General features: G+C 38.7%; 3 protein-coding genes across 3 annotated transcripts; all 3 read left to right on the top strand.

The window, feature by feature from the left end:
- The first annotated feature begins 185 nt into the window (after nucleotides 1-185).
- Nucleotides 186-7,614, top strand: acer2 (alkaline ceramidase 2). Its single transcript, XM_033967624.2, has 6 exons — nucleotides 186-551; nucleotides 788-902; nucleotides 2,138-2,279; nucleotides 2,599-2,736; nucleotides 5,375-5,512; nucleotides 5,635-7,614. The coding sequence occupies exons 1-6, from the start codon at nucleotides 438-440 to the stop codon at nucleotides 5,819-5,821; spliced, it is 834 nt and encodes a 277-aa protein (XP_033823515.1). The 5' UTR covers nucleotides 186-437; the 3' UTR covers nucleotides 5,822-7,614.
- A 282-nt stretch (nucleotides 7,615-7,896) lies between these two features.
- Nucleotides 7,897-14,111, top strand: LOC117371950 (tetraspanin-5). Its single transcript, XM_033967637.2, has 10 exons — nucleotides 7,897-8,271; nucleotides 9,393-9,443; nucleotides 9,793-9,939; nucleotides 10,025-10,195; nucleotides 10,410-10,535; nucleotides 11,125-11,172; nucleotides 11,620-11,736; nucleotides 11,982-12,043; nucleotides 12,107-12,158; nucleotides 12,235-14,111. Exons 1-9 carry the CDS (start codon nucleotides 8,188-8,190, stop codon nucleotides 12,117-12,119), a joined length of 819 nt encoding a protein of 272 aa, XP_033823528.1. The 5' UTR covers nucleotides 7,897-8,187; the 3' UTR covers nucleotides 12,120-12,158; nucleotides 12,235-14,111.
- Nucleotides 14,112-15,229: 1,118 nt separating this feature from the next.
- On the top strand, nucleotides 15,230-26,798 carry mttp (microsomal triglyceride transfer protein). The gene is made up of 18 exons (XM_033967763.2): nucleotides 15,230-15,419; nucleotides 16,011-16,198; nucleotides 16,297-16,440; nucleotides 18,080-18,187; nucleotides 18,275-18,391; nucleotides 18,947-19,086; nucleotides 19,156-19,306; nucleotides 19,630-19,787; nucleotides 20,224-20,392; nucleotides 20,567-20,674; nucleotides 20,760-20,972; nucleotides 21,045-21,256; nucleotides 21,346-21,443; nucleotides 21,970-22,091; nucleotides 22,423-22,650; nucleotides 23,731-23,855; nucleotides 26,015-26,185; nucleotides 26,651-26,798. Exons 1-18 carry the CDS (start codon nucleotides 15,359-15,361, stop codon nucleotides 26,796-26,798), a joined length of 2,661 nt encoding a protein of 886 aa, XP_033823654.1. The 5' UTR covers nucleotides 15,230-15,358.

Here is a 26,798-nt window from a genome sequence, read left to right as displayed (position 1 = left end):
TGAATATCTAGGTTGCTTTACTAAAAGTCAATAAGTCACTTTTCACCTCTTCTATATGATACGTAGAATATTAATTTCCTGATTTTAAATTGAAATTTAAACAAGACAGTTTGAACATGTTGAATGACTCGAGTTAAAAAGTTGATCGTGATAAAAAGATTTGGGTCGAGTGCGCATGCGCATTGAGCCCGCAGCTGTCAGGACTCACGCGTCACGACTAGCGGAGTCTTTGTGGACGAAGAGCACTTTAAAATGCAGCCAGATCACGGACACTCCATAGTTTGGCGCTTTACGCATCGTGTCAGGATTGATGCTTGTTTCTGAGTCTAAACCAGGACTAGGCCGAGCGCGTGCGGTGGAAAACACTTTTGTCTCTTCGGTGTCTCAAAGCTGTTTATCCTGTGGCTGTGTCCAGCAGAGACACAACTATTCCAGAGATGAGTGACGTGAGACTGATTTTCTGGGACCAGTTGCAGGCGGGCAGCTCCGAGGTGGACTGGTGTGAAGGCAATTACCTTATTTACCCCAGCATCGCTGAGTTTTATAACACGGTTGGTTTTCCTTTGTTTCCTTTTGTGTTTACTGCCCCCGCTGCTGTTTTGCCTGAGCTTTTACCTAAAATGTCTAGCTGTTTCTTAGTTAATCAGATTTTAATTTTCTTCTTTGCTTTAGACTTTGTTTAGCTCTTTTACAAACGCACAAATCTAAACACAAGCATGACGTCAGTCAGTAACACCTGTTTGCAGGTGTGGAGCTCACAGCTTCTCTTTCTTTTCTATCATTTCAGATCAGCAACATACTGTTTTTTGTTTTGCCCCCCATATTAATGTGCTTGTTCCGCCAATATGCAACACATTTCAACAGTGGGATCTACCTCATATGGATTCTGCTAGTTGTGGTTGGTAAGTTGCATGATGTTTTATTCCATGCTTGTGTTCACCTCTGCAGTCCCATCTGATCTCCATGTTTACTTTAAGTTTAGTAACAGTGAGCTGTGTTGTATGAGACACGTATAACTCCTACATAAAGTAGATTATTTTCTCCCTCCTATAAATAAATGTTGTTACAGTTCACATGCTGCTGGTGTTGTATAACACAAGAATATCTACATAGAACAAGTCTTTACATGTCCACACCACTACTTCATTTAGTCCCAGATCACATTACTTGGTCAACCAAAGCTTAATCATAAATGGCTCTGTGATGCTTTTGTCTGTGGTTGTGTTTCGTCTGCTCTGTCTGCACAGATAATCTCACCTCTGTTCCACATAGGAGACTTTGACATGGTTACATTTCAGAGCACATATTTCTCATTCATGAGTGTAATGAACAGTTTATTTTATAGTACAGTAGTGAAGTTTTTAATAGTAGTTTTAGTTTTTGTTCATGTCAGGAATCCCATAGTATTTTTCAATGTGAAGGTTATTGCAACTGTTTTTACACACAATACACTTGTATTACATGTATGCAGAATTAATGCCCTCTTTGTGCCAGCTCTGAGTAGGTTTATACAGGTTTCAGTATAAAAACATCACAGAGGTTGGCTTTGACGTGGCTCGTGTATGGTTGCATTCATCGTGCCTAGAAGGATTTTTTTATTGCACGATATAAAAATACATGTACAGAGTTTGTAAAGGATTTAATGTTAGTTACATAGCTGTACCTACTGTGGAAGTGAGTTATAATGCAGAATCTCATCTAACTTCTGAAGTCTGACTTTGAAAACAAGACTGCTAAGATAAGTCAAAGTCTGCAGAACTGTGATAACAAAGAGCTACCCCCACAGACAGTTTTTGAGCCTAAATGTGCCTATTATATATGGACAGAGATGTTTTGTTTTTGATTTGAGTAGAGCTTCCAGAAAACACTAACTGAGACTTAGTGCCGCTTGTTTGGCACAGAACACAAGAATATATATATATCATTAGAATACTTATATATAACATAGGCTTAAGTTGATTTGGTTCCTTAAACTTTTAGCCCAAGATATTTATTATATTAATCATACCCCCTCAGTCTTCAATAACGGCCACTTCGTTCTTCTAATTAGCTATGAACTAGTAATAATGCAGTAAACATACAGATACATACTTCCAATAATTTTACATTTATGCTTTATTATTTTTGTTTGTTTTAGGTATTGGTTCAACTTACTTCCATGCCACTCTCAGCTTCCTGGGTCAAATGCTGGACGAGCTGGCCATTTTGTGGGTACTCATGTGTGCCATTGGCATGTGGTTTCCTAAGCGCTATCTACCCAAGATGTTCAGAAGAAATCGGTATGTTTTAAAACTGACCAGCGTTCTACTGCCTATTTTTGTGAGGTCAGCACTGGTCCAGTCACATGCCGGTTCCACTGCCATGACTGTCCTGTATAATAATAGGCCTTGTTGAGATAGCTGACAGTGGTTAAAGCTACATCACATGCCTTCACTTCTCCTTCCACCACTGTGACCTTCAGGGTGGGGGCTAACACATTTGCAAAGCTGTTTTTGTTAATATATATATACTGCCCGTTCTTAACACCAGCTGTCTTTGTTTCGAAAGTGCGTAACTAATAAGGTCGCAGATGTTGTTCTGACTCTGCTCTCTTTGTAGGTCACGGTTCAAGGTGGTTATTGGTGTTTTGTCGGGGATCACCACGGGACTAGCTTTTGTTAAGCCCGTCGTCAACTCACTATCATTAATGACTCTGGGGATTCCCTGTACCGCACTTCTCATTACAGAACTTAAAAGGTACAGTTATAATACAAGGTTGTGATCATTTGTCTTAACACGTTGCTTAAAGGTCGTATATTACACAAAATTGACTCTTTTGAAGTTTAAACCATGTTATAATGGTATTAACTTCGCAAAAACATACCCTGAGTTGTGTTTTGTTTTGTGTCTGTCTGAGTAATCCTTTATTATTGGTCTGTACATCGTCAAAGCTGTAAATTCTCTGTTCCACCTTGGCATGAAGCGGTAGTTTCAAGTTTTTCAAGTTAACAGCTCCTTTTACCTTTTAGTTCAGTAGAGATCCAAATGATTCTAGTGAAGGTGTATGGAGTTTAAAAGCACAGTAGAGCACTTCCTGTATTACCGCATGACAGTTTTCCGTTTGAGAGAAAAACTCAGGGTTGTGTGGAATATATAATTATTTACAGTTTGATTTGTTCGTGCTCTGCTTTTCAGAAAGACAAGTGTACTTCTGTGTAAGCAAGTACAGTGAGAGTTGCAAACATCCAAGTGACCCTTTGCAACCTCACTATTGCCTAACACATTACTCTGAGAGAACATACTTGAAAACAAACACCGTCTATGGACATTTGTGACGACGTGTTTTCTTCATGCTTTCCTCTGACACATGAATACAGGGGTCCATTTCCTTTAACCACAATATTTACTCAAATGCAACTTTTATGTTTCATTCAGCCATTGTTTCACCTGCTAGTGATTCTTGACATTACTCTGAGTACCAGTCATCCACAAAAGGAACTTGTTTTTTGTTCCGTGGAATGATGCCAAATTCCTGTGACCCTGAGAGGTGGACTTTTAGCCCCTGAAAAGTCAACATTTACTAATATCTCCGGACATGACTTGACATTAGGCCCATATTACAGTATTTTCTGATCTATGTTTCCTCATCACAAACAGATCCGGAGTTGTGTTTTGTTTCATTCACACAAGTTTAACACACAAACCCTGCAGATTTAGGCTGAGTTCTTCGTGACATCACAAGGTGGAACAGAGCATTTTGAGCTTTGGAGGTGTAGACAGACTAATTATACAGGATTACTCAAGTATGTGTGAATGAAACAAAACAACTCCAGGTATGTTTGTGATGAAGAAATGGCATTCTAACATGGCTTAAAGCTCAAACTTTTTAAGCTTCATTGTCTGAAAGTCTGATTTTAACCATGTAACTTTTAAGAACCGCTGTCAGGATGGCCACTCATCAAAACCTTTTAGTTTTGCTTATCACGATTAGTCACTATAAAACATTTGTCTCTGTTTGAGTGGACAAAACGTCAGTAATGAAAAGTAGATAAAAGATCATGAGCATGGAAGACTGCACAGTGGCAATGCATTTTATCAACTGTAAGTATTGGTTTTGGTGATGTTTTGTTACATTGTATTTGGAAGGAAGGGAAGGTAATTGGGGTAAATATACAGTGAATTTGCAGACCTGCTATTACATGTTTCATATGCTTCAGTTATTAAAGGGCCATTTTTGTCTATGTTATAATGTTCTTTCCTCATCAAAAATATACCCAGTTGTTTCATTCACAAGTTTAAGACACAAACCTTGCAGTTCTTGTCACTCCACATTGCGATGTCATGTGGTAACACAGGAAGTGCTCCACTGTGTTTTTAAACTCCACACACCTTCACTAGAATCATTTGGATCATTTCAGACCTCCAATTGCCCATCTCTACTGAATTAGAGGTAAAATATAGCTGTTAACTTGAAAACTAACACTTCATGACATCATAAGGTGGAACGGAGCATTTTGAGCTTTGGAGATGCAGACAGACAACTTCAGATATGTTTTTGAGGAGGTGACTATATTATAACATGGCTTAAAGTTCACAAGAGTAAATTTTGCGTAATATAGGACCTTTAACATATGTTTAAGTAACTGGCGGGGCTTTTTCCTCTGAGAACGCTTGTCAGTGTTATAACCCCATTTGTGCACTTCCTGTTGTTGATGAGTGTAAGGAGACATTTTTCCTTCTTCCTGTCTTGACCAATTATGTAACGTCACAAAAATTATGCTCTACTCCTTGTCCCATCTGTACATTAACAGTATTTAACAACATTGTAATATTTTTAAATTGAATTATTGTTGCTGTTTATCAGTAGGCTTCTGTTTGGTCAATTTACCGCAATGATCTTTTTTATTGTGAAATGTGTTGTGTGTATCAGAGCTCACACAGACCTATCAAGAGGAGCAGCTCTAAAAATAGATGTTTGAGACTTTGACTCTTTGGATTAGGATCTCGGAGTAGGTTAAAGGGACATTGTAATATGTATCTTAAACTGGGATAATTGTTTGATTCTTAATGTACATTTTTTCTGTGTTAAACTCTCTTATAAACCATTAGATAGAAATCCCTATTTCTTACATTGTTTTTATTGTGTTTATGTCAATATGAACAAATATAAATGTCATAATCGTAAAGGAAACACTGAAGATGATGAAACAGATCATTTTATTTACCAGTCTTCTAATCCCCCAACAAAACATTGACAATATTATAAGTCAACATTATAAGCCTCCAGATAAACTGTATTTGTGTGTGGTCAAAACTGATTTCATGCCAATTAAAATGTGTCCAAATATTACAGTATATTTGAAACGGTACATTTATTTTTTTTTCCTTTTTTTAGGTGTGAAAATCTGCGTGTGTTCAAATTGGGCTTGATCTCAGGGTTCTGGTGGGTGTTGGCTCTGCTCTGCTGGGTCAGTGACTGGATATTCTGCGAAATGTGGTCATCTGTCAACTTTCCCTACTTACACTGTGCTTGGTAAGCTGAAAACAAACACAGAACATGGTGATTTACTGCACCGCTGTTGCTGTTTCTAGCTCAAAGTTGGCACAGAGGCTTTGTTGGATGGTTATTTAAACTTGCTTCTTTCCCCTCATCAGGCACATCCTCATCTGTCTGGCTTCCTATCTGGGGTGTGTTTGTTTTGCATACTTTGACGTGGCAACAGAGGCTCCAGAGCGAGGCCCGGTCATCATGTTCTGGCCCAACGAGAAGTGGGCTTTCATCGGAGTGCCATATGTTTCCTTACTCTGTGCCCACAAGAAACCTACTGTAAAGGTGACTTAAGTCCGTACCGCTGGGCTTTCATAGGAATCCAGTAATTATTGATACTCAGTATTATTCAGTATTTGGCTCAGGCCAGTCAACCTGTCGGGTTACATCGACTGGTGCTCCTTTAACTGGATGAGAAACATGTCAGATATATAAATTATATCGATTATCTCAGAGATACAGTATGTGTTGCTTTTCTTATTTGGCTATAACAAAGCCATCAGTATTATTTACTAAAGTGCAGTAAAATAACTGCCAAAAGCAAAGAAGCAAGTATTGTAGATAAGGGATAATTTAACAACAATATGCTGAGTAGAAGTGTCTACATTTGAATATCTCTGTGAAGCTCAGTATGAGCCAAAGAGTTGCCTTAAAATATGCTGACAGAATTGGATGGAGCTATATGGCCAGACTTAATCATGACATATCCATAGTGCACACTGCAGTGTCTGCACTGCAGCAGAGTTACATCAAGATGAGTATTTGTTTATAACTCTAATATACATGTATAGATGGGAATTTATACTTAAAAAAACAAAACGTCTTCCTGTCTGCATTTAAAGTAAACTGTACTATGCAGTAGATGGATCAGTAGGATTATTTTTATATATTTAAAAATTATTAACCCTTTTGGTTTCAGTTTCATCTGTATGAAGCTACAGAGGTATAAACTATGTATCATTAAAAGACCTAATAATAACTTTTATTTAGGTCAAAGTATATGTAAGTGAGTAATAACAGAGAAGCTTTCCATTTTCTCTGAATTTGAATGTCGTATTGAATGAGAAGACCTCAAGACTCAGCTTATAATAATCATGAATGATAAGATTTTGTTGGTCACTAAGCTTTTTGTTTAGTTGTCCTCACTGCACCAGCTTCTGTCTCACTGAATGAGAAGTGGGTCGGCACAACAACTTGAACTTCAAATATGTTCTCTCGAACCAAATCATTTCTTACAAATACTACTGCCAAAATGAGTGAGCAGAAGCCACTAGTATACAAACACAATTCAAAAACATATTTTTCAGTAAAGTATTTTTTAAGATCAAAAATTATATTTTTAGGTGTCCTGCCAAAACAGGATTTGAAAAACTAATATTTAATTTTGAAATATTTACTTTTGAGAGGTTTTTACAGATTATGTGAAGTATTCTATGTAATGTGTAGGACTGAAATATTGTTGTTAAAGTACTTTTAATCATGCAAGTACTGTATAAAATGGTTGGCTATACTGTTGATATGCACAGTAATGAAGAAGCAGTTAGTAGAATTTTGGTACCTACTGAACAGTAAAACTGCTTTACTGTTCAAAATGTTTCAAAATGTTTAAAATAGTTTAAAAGTAAAAAAAAGTTTAATTATGCATTTTTGTTCCATTAATTATTATTCACATTTATTTCCTACGTAGTGATGTACCTAGTTTTCTGTTTTCACAGTCAGAAGAATAACTAATAAAATTCATGGGTTTCCAGCGAGGAAAAGTTTTTTTTCTTCACTGGTTTTATTTACGTCACGTTTACCCTCAGATTCTCTCATTGTGTCTTCAGTTTTCTTTTGGTTAATGCAAGGACAATATCAACAATAACCAACTGTTGTATAGAAATGTGTATCATGGGCATGGCATGTGTATTGTAACTATGTAGAAGGACTTTAATGGAATGAGGTATTAATGAAGGTTTTCTGCCTGCAGTTATGTACCTGGACTAAACCGCACAAAATATTTATTTTTCATAATTTATCAACTTTTGTAAACCAATGTTTGTACAATAATATTTATTTTATGCAATAAAAGTAAATGGTACAAGTTATTTTATTGTGTTACATATTTATTATAAGCCTGTCGACGCACAGTACTTACCGCCAGGTGGCAATGTTTTCAAGGTTACGTAATGCCACTTTTCGGTCTGTAGGCGGGTAAGTTAATTATGTCACGTTTTTTAAACAGTTTTATTTATTTATTTATTTTTTATCGTAGCCCTCTGATTGTTGTATCTTTTTGTCTTTTTCCTTCAGTTTAGATCTAAATTTTACATTCAAATGATTTAGCGGAAGTCCCGCCTCCTTTAAATAACCCAAGTCCCTGATTGGTCGAAGCACCTGTCCATCTCTGCGCTGTGACGAGCTCGCGGGTCAGCTAGAGTCGCGTCTCCTTCAAGCTCACATTCATTTTATGTCTTCACTGGCTTCGTGCTGAAGTGAATATTTGTGACATAAGGAAATTCCGACGTTAAAGACATCGAGGCTCAAGTTGTCCTTGGCCAATGCGGACTCGAGGCAGGATGCAGCTGAACATATGGCGGAACAACAACTGACAGAGCGTCTGTCTGATGTGAAAAATCCAGAGGGTGTTTCCACTCGCAGCTTGTCAGCCCGGGCCCAAAATGATCTCAGGAAAACATTTCAAGGCTCATGAAGTGAGCTGCTGCATCAAGTATTTCATCTTTGGATTCAACATCATCTTCTGGGTGAGAGTCTGTTTGTTTACTGGGTTTTTGGGCCCGTGATTCACCGCATTACAGCCATTGTCATGTCTGGATGTGTTTGATAAAGGCTTTCGTCATGTTTTGGGTCGCTTTGTTTCATCTTTGTTGACGTCTCTGCTCAGTGCAGTCACTGACAGCCACTGTGCGCCTGCAGACGCTTTGTGGCCAGCATCAGGCTGTGCATCAAACTGTGCATCAGGCTGTGCTTTTGCACTTTGTTGCCAGCATCAGGCTGTGCATGTCCGCAGTCTTGTCCATGGGCACAATGACCCACAGACTGTTTGTCCTGGACCAGAAATATCAAAGAAAAACATTACTTCTACGGAAACAGTATGCGTTCAGTTTTGAAACCATTTCTAATGCGTTTTCATAATCTAAAATTATTTACAAGGAGTTCTTCTATATTTGTTTAGTGAGTTCAGCGGCTTTACAGAAGCAGAGGGTCAAAGGTTGAAGTAAAAGTTGACCTTTGACCTAAAAAATGGGAGCCATTCCAGAAATAAGGGCACTAAATGTGGGTTTGCTGACAAAACTCTAGGTCTAGTTGTATGGCTCTTTTGGTATCGGCAAATTATTAACCAGATAAATCAATAAATAATAAATTTGATGTACATAGAACGGTTTGTGGACAATCAAAGATGCTTTATATTGCATTATACATTGGCTCCACACTCGATGGTGGTTGTCTACTATTGTAGCCACATCTGTCCAGGGACAGACTGACAGAAGCGAGGCTACTGAACTGTGCTATCTGCCCCTCCGACCAACACCAGCACTCACGCCCACATCACATTCATATGAGGCTGTGTGGGTGAAGTGCATTGCCTAAGGACACAACAACAGTTTTTGTCACTGGCGCTCCACTGTGCCTCCTGTTATTCCTAACAGGATCCCATCCAAGTACTAACCAGTACTCTCTAAGCTTCTGAGATCTGACGATATCAGGCTTTGATAAGGAGGTTTCGCCAAATATATTTCACCTATTTATTGAATGAGGAGCATTTTCTAAATATTCAACTGCCCATAAGCTCTCTCTGTGATAAACAGTGTGTTACAGTCTCTGAAATACTGTTTCTAATGCTTTTTCCTGGTTGTCTTTTCAGTTCCTTGGAGTGGCATTCCTAGCCATTGGTTTATGGGCATGGAGCGAAAAGGTATGTGATATGTTTTACTCTTGATTTCAAAATGGATTAGTAATTAGGTACATGAGTGTATTTGATAATAATATAATCAGTAGCTAAAGGTGTATTTCCTGAATTTGAATCAGGAACGCCATATGTTTCTGGAAGAAATTTTCAAAGAACAATGACTTCTCAGTGTCAATATACAAAGAATCAGTTTAAAGTGAAATGCCCCCGACGTGGCTGCTGTCGAGAAACCAAACTATTAAATATGAAGTATGTTATTAATATTATTGTTGGACAGCACACAGACTCTTGGCTAGAGCAGCTCTTGCATAAACCATTCTCAAATGCATATTCATTACCCTGTTTTCTCCATTAGGGTGTCCTCTCCAACATTTCGTCCATCACCGACCTGGGGGGCTTTGACCCTGTGTGGCTTTTCCTAGTTGTGGGAGGTGTAATGTTCATACTGGGATTTGCTGGTTGCATCGGAGCACTGCGGGAAAACTCCTTCTTGTTAAAATTTGTATATGACTTCTTGAATCATATAGTATTTATCTAATAATTTAATATTTCTAATAAAAATCTGTATGTGTTTTGTTTGTTTTTAGTTTTCCGTGTTTTTGGGAATTATCTTTTTTCTGGAGCTGACTGCTGGAGTCCTAGCATTTGTTTTCAAAGACTGGATCAAGGACCAGCTGAACTTTTTCATCAATAACAACATCCGTGCCTACAGAGATGACATTGATTTACAAAACCTGATTGACTTCACCCAAGAATATGTAAGTTTATGCAGTTTATATCCATTTTATAGTCCAAGAATGGTTTATAATCTTGTGCAGGTGATTGTGCCTGTTCCAAGCCTGGGTAAAACTGAAATGCATCTGCAAATATCACATACAAAACCTTGATAAATGCACAGTACAATAGCTACTCAATGGGGGTTTCGCAAATAAAACAAATTGTATTCTTAAGAGCTTGTGTGCGATTTTGTAGTGGGAGTGTTGTGGAGCATTTGGGGCTGACGACTGGAATTTAAACATTTATTTCAACTGCACGGATTCCAACCCAAGTCGGGAGAAGTGTGGAGTGCCCTTTTCCTGTTGCACCAAAGATCCAGCGGTATGACACACTTTTTCTTGCACTGGTCACTATCACCCATGATGCAATTTCCAGATTTTTTTGTTGAGTCCAAACTTTTACACTGTCCATACTTTAACGGGAAGCTTTCTGTGAGATAGTGTTATCTGTATCCTCCAGAAAGTTTAGTGCTGCTGTCAACAGGACATTAAAAACATGCCTACCTGCTCAGCCCAGTGTGAGAAAAAGAGAAAGGCAAAAAAGGCTCAAGTACAGTTTTTTTAGGTGACAGGAGAGTGAGTTAGCAAAAAACGCCGCCTGCTTCTTAGAGCATTGTGTCTGTGTCAGCCAATAAAATGTCTTTAGGGCATTTAGAGCAGTAGTTATATTAATGTCGACGGATGTGTTCATGTGACATCACAAGTCATTCATTTTAGTAATTATTTAATTTGAATGAATTGTATGCTACCTCTAAAACTGCACATTCACATTAAAGCAACACAGTGTAACTTTCTGGAGGTGGCACTCCACTTTAGAAAAATCTAGAAAATTAAAACCCATAAAACCATACTTTGAAGCATTCCCCATGGACATATATGATTTTAATCGCTTGGTTTGTTTTTTTTTACAGGAAGATGTCATCAACACACAGTGTGGATATGATATCCGAGCCAAAACTGTGAGTTTGGGGAGGATATTACTTTGTTTGGGTACATTATCATGTGTGAGGTCACTTGGTACCCCACCCCGGTCACAGTATTCTGTAGCTCTTAAGTTTGTGAACACCCCAGTGTTTGACTCCAGCTGCTGGCTCCCCATCAGAGCTCTGTGGTATTACTCATGCTGCAGCAATGCAAGGGCCATGAGACCCCTCCCCCGCCTTTAACTCTGCTCCTCAGCTTCATAATGTAAGAAAAGACTCATGTTTGTTTTCTTTACTTTACATGAAGCAGCTTCAGTGACACAAGACTGTGTGACAAGGGGAAGAACGTTTTACTATAGATTATAGATCATTTTCATCAACAAACAACTGAAAGACATCAGTTATTACGTCATTATTTAATATTTTTTACTATTTTGCATGTTCATTTTTACTCTTAACTTGTCTTTGTGAATGTGTGAGCAGGACGCTGAGCAGAGGACCTTCATCTATATCAAAGGCTGTGTGCCTCAGTTTGAGAAGTGGCTTCAGGAAAACTTGACGGTGGTGGCAGGGATCTTTATTGGAATAGCATTATTGCAGGTCAGTAGACCTAATTAATGCATAATCCAAGAATTGCGTTCAGTCTATTAACATAACTTTATTGACTTTAAATTAAAAATAAAAAGAGATGTTCATGAATCATGTTTATGGTCAAAAGAAGGACAATCTTCACAACCCTAAACCCCACCATGTGTTTTAACAATCTAGATAATCTCTTTGATTATTTTATTGCCCTCTAGTGGCAAAAAATTTACCTTGCAACTTTTCCCTATTTGTGGTTACAGATATTTGGGATTTGTTTAGCGCAAAACCTTGTCAGTGATATTGAAGCTGTCCGGGAAAGTTGGTAAGTTGAACATTTGGCTGAGCCAAAAATATAAAAAATGTTAATAATTAATTGTGTTTATAGTTTGTTCACCTGAAGCTGCAGTGGATATCCAAAGGCATGAAAGATGCACAAGGTATATACGCATACCAGTAAATCACACATTTTTATTTTGTATTTGGTATTTTTAAAATGCAGTTTCATCCTAACAGGACACTTCACTTTGGATTCCAGCGAGAAAGGGACTCAAGTGACTGAATGCGTCCAAAAAAACAGCATTGTTTACAGGTACACATAAATGCAGAGTTTATACTGAAGAAAATGTAGTCAGTGTTATATCAAATCGGGAGAGAACAACTCTTTGCTCAAATGAGTGGTGAGCCTCCAACATGTGTTGAGGGAGTGGCATGTGGATCTAACCAATCACCGTGAAGTGTAAAGAAGACGTAGAGAGCAGGCGCCTATTCATGGGTTTCAAGCTATGGCAACTGCCTTCACGGTCATGGCAATTAAGCAATTCAATTCAAAATATTATATCTTTTTGAACTGGGAAAGATCCACACCGGGAAGGAATTGTTTGTCTGAATCCCATGAATAAGGCAATAGCTCATAAATCGTGAGTAGTGTACATGAATCAAAATTGTGATCTTATTGTGCCATATCCCCACCTGTAAATCAGATTTGTCTAATTGAAGTTAAGCAAACACAGACTCTTTGTCATGATGCAGAAATTATAACAATGTATTGAATTGTAATGTTTTTATGCTTTATTGTTAATGCACAACTGCAGTTTTGATTACTGCATGTGAGGGTCGTTGGAGAGAAAAGTGGTTCTGACAATGCACTGCATGCCTTTGGTCTACCACTAGGACTTTGGCTTACTGTATTTTATTTTATTATTTTTTTTAAGTTGGATGAATGGGCTCGTGTGCAATTTGTGGGAGAGCCTATTTACAGATTGTGTAAAATAATTTGACAAAATATTATAAACAACGTGATTAAGGATTAAATGCACTTTATTTTAACGTAGAAGACACAAATGTTCTAGTCACTGATAGTTTTACAGGCAGCCACTGGGGGGAGTAGTTTCAAATTTTTCAAAGTTATCTTGAGCTACTAAGTTGTTTATTCCCCCATGGTCTCCTTCAAAATGGTTTCAGTAACTGCATTTATATTTGCACACTGTTCACTGTTATTCATTGTCCATATTATTTTACCCTTAAATGAAGTTACAGCTACGTTACATATTTCCACGTGGACAAACAGTGAAGAAGAATTCAGTGCTGACAGTTACACTACCAATAAGGGCTCTTCTATGCTCTTCTGGAAATTGTAAAGAATTTCTATTTTATGTTTTATGTTTATTAATGTTAGGACAAACCTGTGCTTTGATCAAACGAGCATTTTGACAGTGGTGCTTGGCTTAATGGCCATTGGCTGCTTGTCCGCAACATTTCACCAGCTTTCTCTGAATTGCCAAAACACATATGTATTATATTAAGGAGACTGTATGTACTCTACGCTCTTATGATAATCACAAATGAACCTGGGTTGCCAGAGTCTTAACCTGCAGATAGAGGACACTAGCACTGATCATTGGCTGCAGGTGATGGGATTTACAAAGTGAGGATCAGATCAGCGAAAGGCCTTTTTTTAGGTTTAAACCAACTGGCAACCCAAATGAGAGGCATGTGTGAGACTCATTCTGCTTTCTGATTGGATAATCATCTTGAGAACCAAAATACCAAATTATAACATAAATAAATGGGACGTCATGCCCAGTGATTTTTTTAATTAAGAAGAAATAAAAAACAAAAGCTATTTGGACATTTACCTTTATAACTGAGAACACAGATGGATCACATTTATGAAATTTTACTTTAAGATTTTGTATAAAAATAATTTAATTTCAAATGGAAAGGCTCATAAATTAAGAAGACCAGTGACATCGTACCGTCTGTTATTACCACTCATACTGTGGTCAAGGTTATGATTGTTTCCACTTTAATTTACAAACATGTAAATATTTGGACTGTGACTAGTTGTAAATATGTAAGACAATAAATGTGCATCTTTGTTAATGTCCATATATTTTGTGTCATTATCAGCTGGAGTTCAGTTTTCATGAGGAGAATACGCGAGATCACTAAATTACATCATTGTTATATTACTACTACACCACTATACTACACCACTATACTACATCACTGTACTACATCACTATACTACATCACTGTACTACACCACTATACTACATGACTGTACTATATCACTATACTACATCTGTATACTATATTACTATATCACTATACTGTTAGAATTGAGATATGCAGCCATGGCTACTGCTGTTATCAGCCCCTGATTACACCTAAGGACCTGTGACCTTTAATCTGTGTGGATCTGCATTAAACAGCACAGTTTGTGTTTGTTCCATGTTATTTTCACACAGAAACACTCTAATGGTTTAAAAATCTGACCATTTATTCAGCTACACATTGAATCTCCTTTGCTTTTTCTATTACTGATTAAAATATGGATCTTCACTTGTTTGCAAACATAGAGATTCTTTTGATTGAGACTGGACTAGATTAGTCTCTCTAGACTAGGCTCGAGGCCTGGGCCTGGATGCTGCCTGTCCCCTCTGTCTGCCCTGTCCCCTCTGTCCGCTCCGTCCCCTCTGTCCGCCCTGTCCCCTCTGTGCGCCCTGTCCCCTCTGTCCCCTCTGTCCGCCCTGTCCCCTCTGTCCGCCCTGTCCCCTCTGTCCCCTCTGTCCGCCCTGTCCCCTCTGTCCCCTCTGTCCGCCCTGTCCCCTCTGTCCGCCCTGTCCCCTCTGTGCGCACTTTCAGGACTGCGTCAGCGCCACAGATCACCGGCTGTTGCTGCACCATGGGGTGATGTGTGGACTGCGGACGTCTCTACGTTGCTTCTCGGTAACTTCCTGTTTTTCTTCAGTTAAGTTTTTGTTCATTGTTTTCTGTTTTTAACAGCCATGTGCGCGCTGACCCCACCGCGTGGGGAGAGCCGAGGGGCCACACTTCTGATTAATTCAATCAATGTGATAATCCCATTTCATTGATGAGACACAGTCACGTGGTTTGGCCCTGTGTTAAAGGGGCCCATGATTCTGAGTCCATCTGAGACTGATAAATCTGTGCTGCTCGGGTTAATCATTCACTTTTACCCGTACTTAGTACTTGAGCGTGGAGTTTGGAGTCTGCCCTCCTCTCCGACTGAACCTCACAGAGAACACGGCTGCTTCTCTCTTTGGCCCCAAGACCCACTTGAGCCCTTAGTCCTTTATCCCGGGGTTTCACGGGCCACACCGAAGGGACCACGATGTTGGCTCGGTTTGTTTTTCTGCTGTGCGCAGCCTCGTGTCTCTCTGCAGCGGCTCAAGGTGAGTTCAGGGGGCGCTGTGACCTTTCACAGGGGCTTCTGGGATGAGACGTCAAGAAACTCTTGATTAATGTGTTTTTCTTTAATAATAGCCCATACGTTTGCATGAACTCAGTAACATGTTATCAGTAGTTATGAGTTGTATTAAATATCAAAAGGATGTTTTTCTATTAAAGAATCAGTGTCATTTCCAATAATGAAATTTGTGACTGACATTTGAAGAATATAAGTGAAACTGGAAAGACACAGGCCTAAATTAATGCTTCATTTGTTCTGTCAGGGAAATGAATGGATGTTTCTCTTTTCATTGTGATGAAATCACAACCACAGTGACACGTCAGTCTATTTTCACTATTGAATCACAGTCATCAGTGTGTGGACCTTTATCTTAGACACACCCAGTCAGGCTGATGAGCGAATAAGGTCATATGTGTCACTAGTTGCTAGGGCTTTCAGACATGTATGTGCAAAGTTAACTTGTATTTCATCTTTTCTGTTGCTGAAGCTTTTTTCTTTTAAGGGAACCTCTATAAAAAAAGAAGATAAAATATTTGTTCTATAGTATCACAATAAACACTCACTGTTTCTTCAGCTGCAGGCGTTGGACCTCGGCTCAATAATAACCAGCTGTACAAATTCAGCTACACCACAGAGGTGCGAGTGGACAGGGCCCGGGGGTCACCACAGGGCAGCACCGGCTACAGACTCTCCTCAGACGTGGACGTCCATCTGGTGTGGAGAGACCCGAGCAACAAGGACGACCAGCTCATACAGTTAGCAGTATGTGCTTTATCTACAAATGAAAAACCTGTTTTGTCTCTGTTTAGTTCTTTGTTGTTCTTCATGTCTGATTTCAAAATAAACTTTCTCACGAGCAGATCTCAAACGTCAGAGTGGAGCATGTGTCCAAAAGTTCGAACAAGAAGAGCATCATAGAAGGATCCACAGCGGAAAGTCTCTTTGGGAATAAAAAACTCTCAGCTTTAACCAAACCATTTATGGTGCATCTGAAGAATGGAAAGGTAAGACATGGCACCGTTTGTTCTGGTTATGTTTTATGTTTTGTGATGAAGCATTTAAAAGTCCTATATTTTGCAAAATTGACTTGTGAGTTTTAAGCCATGTTATAATACTGTCACCTCCTCACAAACATACCTGGATTATAAGTCTGTCACGTCTCCAAAGCTCAAAATGGTTCCACCTTATGATGTCATGAAGTGGTAGTTTTCACATGAACAGCTCCTTTTACCTTTAGTTCAATAGAGAAGGGAAATTATCCAAACGATTTTAGCCAAAGAACCGTACGTAAAACAGGTTTGTGCGTGGACAGACACATGACTCATCGCAGTAGTAGCCTTTACATAATCACGTTTTGTTGTGATGATGTTGGCAAGGGAAGTATAAAGGCCAAAGGTCAAAGGACAAAGGGCATTTGGGGTTAGCAGGTCACTAAGAGAATGTCTGTTTTGGAGTTAGACACTGGGTGCGCCGTTCTTTCTAACTAAAAGGACATTTTGTATAATATATGTCCATAATACATTCATAATATCGTCTCATTTGTTTAATCATTCAGGGATGTTGCAGCTACTGACTAAAAGTATGTGTGAAATAATATACCTCCCTGGTGTTCTTCATTTATTTATAATGCTGACAGCTGAGACAGGAAAATACACAAAGTAGCACTGCACAATCTATTTATGGGGGCCCTATTTGATATTGTGGTTGACTGCTACAAATAAATGGCATAGTGTTGAAGAGAAGTTGTAGAATGATGTAAACACCTGCAATAATATGTCACATGATAATAATTATGATCATATACAACAGCTTCATCTATAATTCAAGTTAAAGGGGCACTGTGGAACTTTTCTGGTTGAGGGTCCACTGCATGAGTTTGTCCCTGCTTTGACTAGAATGTTTCACAGTATGGCATTAAACCACATGTGTCAAACTCAAGGCCCGGGTGCCAAATGCGGCCCGCCATGTCATTTTATGTGGCCTGCGACAAGGTAAATTTAAATGTATGTCGTGCTAAAATGTCAATTATCAGAAGTTACGCAGTTACACAGACATATTTTTTATATATTTGCAAATTTGACATGAACCATTTTGCTGATGTGACCCTTGGTGAAATTGAGTTTGACACCCCCTGCGTTTAACGGATCTATCTCCTCGAAAAAAGCAAGTGATTCAGTTCAATTTAATTCAAGTTTATGTATATAGCACATTGAAAACAACTCAATAAATAGCAAATATATAACACGATAAATAGGAAAAGAACAGTAAAACACTGATATATCCTGTCTAGCTCGTATTAAATGCCAGGGAGAAGAGGCGGGGCGTCAGTCTAGTCTTAAACTGCGTTAAAAATAGTGACTGTGAAGTGTTACTGTTCATTTTACATGTCAGATCTGTGCAGAGGCAACCCCGCTCACAATAAACATGTTTTTCATTGTATTTTCAAGCAATAAAACACCTGTAAGTGAATAAATTTAAGACAGAAGTGTTTAAAGTCATACTGTGGATCATTCCAGGCAACGTCTCCATAGAGACAAGCAGGTGGCAGACATCAGAAAACTTACACAGTGCATCTAAATTCAGTAATTAAAAGTAGTTCTTATTAAAATGCTTCTAATGTTTTTATATGTTTATGGTTTGTAGACAAAGGCGTTTTATTCGTACTGGGCTGAACCTGATACTATCAAAAATCTAAAACGTGGAGTGGCCAGTTTAATGCAAGTGCAGCTCCACAGTGGGAAAGTTATAGAGGTAAGACAATAAGACAGTCTGCGTTGTTAGAGAGCATGTGACTGGTCTGGTATCGCTAATATTCATATGTTATTCTGCACCATCCAGAACGACGTGTCAGGGAGGTGCACCATCCAGTACAAGGCCGAGAAAAATCAAGTGACAAGAACTAAGATCCTGGACACGTGCAAAACCCCAGAGACGGGATTCACCACCCACAGCAAAGTAAGAGCGTTTATCTGGCATTTTAGCATTATTTTAAGTATTTAAACTGACATTAATATACTGTATGTATTTATGTATTTATGTTTATTTATGTATTTATTTTTATTTATATACCTTTTTTTGTACATATTTTTATTTATACAGGGAGAGCCCAATGAGAGCACTCAGACTCTCCTTTTCAAGCGTGCTCTCTTTAAAACACACAGAAATACAATCCAAAAACAAACAAAACAAATAAGTACATACGTCCATTTAAAACATTAAAAACAGGTGCAGGTGTGAGTATAAAAGTTTGTTATCAGATTTTTAAATTGCGTTTGTGACACTAAAATATCCAATTTTGCTTGTCGTTGAAATATATTAAATTGTTGTGAAGCAGGACAGCCAAAAGTCTTTTTCATCTCAGTTCTGGTGTAGCTAGTCCTCAGACATATACAAACATGTGATTATTAAATGTTCCCGTATCAATGTTCAACAAGCCAGTTAGATATTCTGTTAGTCTATGAAGTAATCCCTTATAAATAGATTTTATACAGTGTATCAATTGTATTGTAGGTGCTGGGGGTGAGCAAAAAGGCCAGTTCTGTTACAGTTTTTACCATTGAAGACGGTTTCCTTCGTTCAGCTGTGGCAGAAGAGACACACGGCCTGACTGTTAACGCCCACAAATCTACTGGTGCTAAAGTTGTATCCAGGTAACACAATGAACACGATATGACACAAATTAGTAGTACTGTGAATTCAAATACTTTTCCTGCTTTCAGACAAACACTTACTTTGGTGGGAACAGAGGGAGGTCCACTTGAAGCCGCTGGCAAAGATGTGACGAGTGTTGTTAAAACCATTGATGCCAAACTCGCAGCTGTTGGTATCATAGCTGAGAAGGTCAAATCCCAGTGCAAGGGCTGTCCAACGGTAAGTGGCCAATTCTATTTAGGCTCCATCTTTTTTCTGGGAGGTGTATGGCAGGGCTCTGGTCAACGGATCATTATGGGCTTGTATACTTTTTAGGAGCAACTGCCCTTGTCCTTAGCATCAGTGCTGCATCTTTTATATCCTAAAATAATGTATAGTTTTAAATGTAAAGGGAACATCCTTTTGGGGGGTGTTGGTATCACAGAATTCATGGACTAGATTCCCATTTAAATTGGACTAAAAGAAAAGATTATTTGACTACGTCTTTACTAAAAGTAACTGTCACTGAAGTATTAAGACTTAAACTTGTGTTTTGCCTGTAGCTGTTTCAACACTGGCAGTCCCTGCAGAAGTTGTTGGAGCCAAACAGCCTGTCTAAAGTCTCGGCTCCTCGCAGCTTTTTGGCCCTGATCCAGAGCATTCGAAAGGCATCCAAGGACGAGATCCTCAAAGTGCTCAAGAGTGCCAGCAAGACGTCTCTGTGAGTGCCTCTATATTAGACCTACCTTTTCATGAGTAGTATTGTTTAACATGTGTGTAACATGTGTGTAACATGCATGTGATATGTGTGTAACATGTGTGTAACATGTGTGTGATATGTGTCTAACATGTGTGTGATATGTGTGTAACATGTGTCTAACATGTGTGTGATATGTGTGTAACATGTGTCTAACATGTGTGTGATATGTGTGTAACATGTGTCTAACATGTGTGTGATATGTGTCTAACATGTGTCTAACATGTGTGTGATATGTGTCTAACATATGCGTAACGTGTGTGTAACATGTGTCTAACATTTGTGTAACATGTGTGTAACATGTGTGTAACATGTGTGTAACATGTGTGTAACATGTGTGTAACATGTGTGTAACATGTGTGTAACGTGTGTGTAACGTGCTCGTACCTCTGCTGCTCAGACCTCAGGTGGTGGATGCTGTGACGTCCTCTCAGACTCATGCCTCGCTGGACGCGATGCTGGAGTTCCTGAACTTCACAGACGCCAAAGCTTTTGTTTTGCAGGAAAGGTTCCTGTACGCGTGTGGCTTTGCCTCACATCCCAATGAAAGAATGCTCAAGGCTTTGCTGGTTAGTTTTTATAATCTGTTAATATGTGCGTATTTAATATTAGTTATGATAAACGGAAATAATGAATTTTATACTTATATAAATCTATTTATAACACTATTTTAAAAAGCTAGTTTAGTTTGTTAACTTTGTTTTCCTTTATTGGATCTCTCCATTTCTTCCTCTCTTTTTCAGGACATCTCCAAAGGAAAAATTGCCAACAATGACATCAAAGAGTCTGTGGTAATCATCATGGGAGCTCTGGTCCACAAACTGTGTCAAAAAGGTGGCTGTAATTTACCTGTAAGTGTGACCCTGCAGTGACCCATCAAACTGTTATGTGTTTTTGCTACACTCTATTGACTCACGTGCTCTTGTCTGTTTGCAGACAGTGGTGGAGGTTAAAAACATGATTTTAAAGGGGCCGAAGAGCACACAGGAGGAGTCCCTGGTGCAGATGTATCTTCTGGCTCTGAAGAACTCTATGCTCCCAGAAGCCATTCCCATTTTTCTTAAATACGCTGAGGCCGATCTCGGGTCTTACAACACAATCGCACTAACAGCACTGCAGAGATATGACAACAGTCTGATGACAGAAGAGGTATGTCTCCATCTTTCTCCCTAATGTGTTACTGTGTTTTTATTATAAGTATTCTGTTCTGTCTAAACACAGGTCAAACACACGGTGAACAGGGTCTTTCACCAGAACAGGCGCATCTATGAGAAAAATGTCCGGGCTGCAGCCGCTGATGTGATCCTCAGTGGTAATCCCTCAATCATGGAGGTCAAGAATTTGCTGCTGTCTATCGGCCACCTACCTCATGAAATGAATAAATACATGCTCTCGAAAATCCAGGACATCCTCCGCTTCCAGATGCCTGCCAGGTATGGTCAGGTGTTACCAACTTAGCAATATATAAAAGACAAGGTGTAATTAAAGAAATCTTACCCAGTGTATGTTTCTGTTTATTTAGCAAAACTATACATCAGGCAATGAAGGATATGATTGTCAACAACTATGATCGGTTTTCAAAAGTTGGCTCGTCCTCTTCTTTCTCAGGATTTATGGCACGTGAGTACATTTGATCTCAAACTTGATTAATAACTAAATTATCAGGCTATTGATTCCAAATATATACTTTTCAATATCAATATCAGGTTAAAAATAGCTTTAAAAATATATTTTAAAAAAAACAATAAAATACACCCAAATGTTCTCATAATCTCATAATGATTTATATAGTTTCAGAAACAGATTTTTAATAATTCATGATAAAATGTTTTGTGCTCATTAATGACTACAGTTTGGATAAAAAAATAATAACGGAGCAGGCTTTGAAGTGGCCAGTCACTGAACTATTACATTATATTTTGCATATTGGTGAATTGTGGAGAAGCCCAACCAGGGACGGGAGTTGAGAATTAGCTTTTGCTATAAACTCTATATGCATCACATCAGCTGCAATGTTCATGTTGTAACTATGTCAGATTGCATTGTCCCTGTCAAATAAATATATAAATAAATAAATAAATTATTTATACAGTTTAATAATAATTTACATTACACTTAATTAAATAGTTTCATTTATTTTGTGTAGGATCGGCTGATGTCACTTCCACGTATAGTTTGGACATCCTGTATTCTGGCTCTGGTATTCTGAGAAGAAGCAACATGAACATGTTTGGTGCAAGTGGAGAAGCCGTTCTGCACGGTTTACAGGTGTGTGCTGACAAACAGTGGATTATAACGCAGTACAGGATGTCAGAGATTATGTTCATAACCTTAATCCTAACCTTAACCATAATCCTTAATTTAACTTTAATCCAAATCCTAACTTTAACCCTAACTTTAACCCTAACTTTAACCCTAACCTTAATCCTAAACTTAACTCTTAATTTAATTTTAATCCTAATCCTAACCTTAACCCTAATCCTAACCTCAACCTCAACCCTTACCTTAACCTTAACCACTAACACTAACCGTTACATTAGAATGCACCATAAGATTCATTTCAAAGTAATAATAATAATAATTCATGTGGACTTTTCAGGTGGCTATTGAGGCCCAGGGGCTGGAGACCCTGATCGCTGCCACCCCGGACGAGGGTGAGGAGAACCTGGAGTCGTTTGCGGGGATGTCTGCTCTGCTGTTTGACGTGCAGCTCAGACCAGTCAACTTCTTCAAAGGATACAGCGACCTCATGTCCAAAATGTTCTCCATGTCCGGGGATCCTCTGAGTGTGGTCAAGGGCCTCCTGCTCCTCACTGACCATTCAGAGGTTAGTGAATTTAATATATTGATATCAGCAGCCATTTTGGTCAAGATTTAGTCACATTTTTTTGTTTTAGTTGACAAAAAATACATTCAAATTTAATAAATAAAAATATAACAGTGATGAAAGCTATGAGAACATATTTTAGTAGACAAAATTAACACTAACACGAACAAAAATAATGGACAGGATGTACCGTAAATTTCGGACTATAGAGCGCACCTGAATATAAGCCGCACCAGCTAAATTTGAAAAGAAAATCAATTTTGTACATATATAAGCCGCCCCTGAATATAAGCCGCAGGTTTTTGTTTTGTAACATGTGATATTTACACAGGAAGATGGTACACAGAAGGTTTTTTAGTTTTAATTTAGGAAACGCTTTTATTTTTTTTATTTTTTTTAACTGTGTCTGAAAAGCATCAGTTCATAATCTTTCCCCATGTCTCACTTTTGCATTTACTGTCAGAGCGCCCCCCAGTGGCCGTTAGGCAGCAAAAATCTTTAAATTAGCCGCACTGTTGTATAAGCCGCAGGGTTCAAAGTGTGGGGAAAAAAGTAACGGCTTATAGTCCGAAATTTACGGTAATTTATTTGTGATATAATTTGGTGTCTTGCTTCTCAAGACGATAATCTAATCAGAAAGTAGAATGAGCCTCACAGGAGTCTCTTATTTGGTTTGCCAGTTTCAATGCAAATCCAATTGGGTTAAACCTAAAATTACTCTCTCTGACCTGAATCCTCACTGCCTAAACCCCAGAACATGCAGCCAATCATGAGTCAGTGCTAGTGCAGCCTCTGGAGCTCAGTGAGTGAATTCTGGAAGTTCTCAGCTTTCACCTTTAGGAATGGTCTGTCCATATATTGAGAAAAACTCCATATATATACGCCAAGACAAAACTTCTGCAGCGTTAGGCACGGGCAACTCAGGTTCAGTTTATGTTTTCTTTGTCAAAACAGTAACTGCGCAGGCTAGATACAGTACTTTTAAACTTTAAGCAGTATGCATAAACACTGTAGAAATAAATGTGAAAGTTTTAAGAATCACACAGTATTAATTCATGATGTATTGTGTGATTGTTCAAGGTGATCCAGCTGCAGTCTGGTCTAAAGGCCAGTGCAGAGTTCCAGGGGGGACTCTCCATTGATATTTCTGGAGGAATGGAAGTCAGTCTTTGGTACAGAGAGTCCAAGACCAGTGTCAACAACAGGTACAGAGCCCAAAGTCACTACACAAATGTCGAGCAGCAGTCAGGCTTGTCTTGGTTTGGTCCTGGTTTTGGACCAGTTTGAGTTGAGTAGATTTGGTTGTTTTCTGTTCTATTCCTAGTTTAGTCCAAGTTTAGTCCTGGTTTAGTCCTAGTCTAGTCCTGGTTTAGTCCTAGTCTAGTCCCAGTCTAGTCCTGGTTTAGCCCTAGTCTAGTCCTGGTTTAGTCCTAGTCTAGTCCTGGTTTAGTGCTGGTTTAGTCCTAGTCTAGTCCTGGTTTAGTCCTTCTCTAGTCCTGGTTTTGTTCTAGTCTAGTCCTGGTTTAGTCCCAGTCTAGTCCTGGTCTAGTCTTAGTCTAGTTCTGGTTTAGTCCTAGTCTAGTTCTGGTCTAGTCCTAGTCTAGTCCTGGTTTATTCCGAGTCTAGTCCTGATCTAGTCCTAGTCTAGTCCTGATTTAGTCCTAGTCTAGTCCTGGTTTATTCCTAGTCTAGTCCTGATCTAGTCCTAGTCCAGTCTTGGTTTAGTCCTAGTCCAGTCTTGGTTTAGTCCTAGTCTAGTCCTAGTTTAGTCTTAGTCCAGTCCTGGTTTTGTCCTAGTCTAGTCCTGGTTTATTCCTAGTCTAGTCCTGGTTTAGTCCTGGTCTAGTCCTGGTTTAGTTCCATGTTAAGGTCCAGTTCAGGCCCAGTTTTGATTTGATGTTTGTGCAAATATGAATCCAACTTTACACTACGTTTGCAGATCACACCCTGTCAATTATTGTGTACAAAGATGGAGGAATACTTTAAATGTATGTAAATGAATACTTTAAAATACTGAATATCTGAATTAAGACGTATTTTGCAAGATAGTCTGGTCCATGGTCCAATCAGAGTGCTGTATTCTAATTACTTTTACACAGATTTGCACATAAATTATAGTGTAAATATGCAACATAGTATCAAAAACAGCTTTATATTTATTTCAATTCTGTGCACACTGAAACTTAAATTATTTGATCAAGTACCACCACGTGTTCCTTTGATTTTAGTAAAGTAACTGTATCCTGAACACCACCAAATGAAACTGAACCGTGTACCGGGATGCAAAATTAGTACTCTGACGTATAAGTATTCTTGGTACGTGCATTCAGTTCCTTCTCAACACTGCGTATATTATTGTGTCTGCCTTTTGTGTAGCGTCAAGGTGAAACTGCTTTAGGAGCGTTTTGATAGACAAGTGGTTTGTAGAAAACAAGAGCAGTTCCAGGTCTGTCACTCAACCACAAATAGACATGTGTTGATGCTGGGTTTATGTGAACTTCAGAGAGCCTATAAGTATTCTGTCTGATTCATTTGTTCCAGTGGCATGTTGGACACGTTCCAGGGCTGTGCTTAAGGCCCCTCTCAATGCTAGCTTTGAGGGAATGTGACGTCAGTTCTGTCTGCTTTTCTATTTTAAACCTTTACAGTGAATACACAACAGTAGCCGCTGAAAATGGAGCACGTCATCATCCGGGTGTCGGGTATCTCAGAGGTGATGAAATGGGTTTAAACAGCAATGCGGGACATTTTCTGCTTTTGTACTGCCCTATGGCTCGAGTTTAGACTGACAGTACAATACGTATTCATTTAACCTATACGTTTATCTGACAAACGAGTGTAGAGGAAAGACGGTGTTAAATTTACAGTTAAGGTTGTTTTGTTCGCAATTGGTTTAAGCCGTTCGTTGTGAATCTGCGTAGTGGCTCTTTAGACGTTATCAGCTCTATTTAGTATCAAAATGGTGTCCTTTTTAAAAATGTGCTTTCTGAATATTACAGGTGAAATGTGTAACTTTAAACTTTAATTTAAACTTTAATGACAAATCTGACCCTCATGAGCTTTAAGCCAAGTTTTGATGTCGTTATCTCCTCAAAAACAAACCTGGAGTTGTGTTTTATTTGAATAATCCTGCATTATTAATCTGTCTGCATCTAAAAAAACAAAAAAACAAAAAACCCTCAAAATACAGTCTGTGTAATCCCCCAGTCGTCCAAGTATGATCCAAATCAAATTCAGAAATACAATTCAATCAACTGTACAAACGTTTTAGAGTAAAGACATTTCACAGCTTCTTCAGTTCTACTCTTTTGCGTTTTTGTTTTGCTATTCCCTCTTCTTATTTAACATATACCTGTGTTTTCAGGGGAGCACTGGTCGTATCGGGGAATGTTACTGTGGACATGGACTTCCTAAAGACTGGAGTTGAGGTCAGCTTTGACACAGAGGCGTCTTTGGACTTCATCACCACCGTGCAGTTCTCTGAGTATCCCTTCCTGGTCTGCATACAGATGGACAAAGCCACATTTCCAATCAGGTAGAGAAAATAACACGTTACAGCTTTTTGCGCTTTTTTAGTTTTAGTATTTCTGTTTTATTATGTAGTTTAAAGGCGCTATGTTGCACAAATTGACTCTTGGGAGCTTTTAGACGTATTATAATGTTATTACTTCTGCAAAACCATCCCCAGAGTTGTGTTTTGTTTCATTCACATGTGCTGAAATTATCCGAATGATTCTAGCGTAGGTGTGTGGAGTTTAAAAACACAGATGAGCACTTCCTGTATTACCACATGATGACATCACGAGGTGGAACAGAGTGTTTTCCCTTTGAGACAAGAACTTGACTTAACCTAAATATGCAGGATTTGTGTGTTAAACATGTGCGAATGAAACAAAACACATCTCCAGGTTTGTTTGTGATGAGGAAATAACATTATAACATAGAAACAGAACAGAAAATCGCCTTTTAACATCTAATTTACGTGTTTTGTTTTTTTCAGTGAACATCTGACCAAATATGACAGCTTACCATCAGGGAAAAACGCTTTGTCAGAGAGGAGCAAGAAGCTGATTGTCCCTGGTTCGGAGTTTCCTTTACATCAGGAGAACTCCAACATGTGCAAGAAGGTGTTTGATTCCAGCTGGTAG

Source organism: Periophthalmus magnuspinnatus, chromosome 1 (assembly GCF_009829125.3).
Source record: "Periophthalmus magnuspinnatus isolate fPerMag1 chromosome 1, fPerMag1.2.pri, whole genome shotgun sequence".
Taxonomy (NCBI): Eukaryota; Metazoa; Chordata; class Actinopteri; order Gobiiformes; family Gobiidae; genus Periophthalmus; species Periophthalmus magnuspinnatus.
The sequence above is the reverse complement of the archived record's forward strand: the minus strand, read 5'-3'. Positions and strand labels throughout refer to the sequence as shown.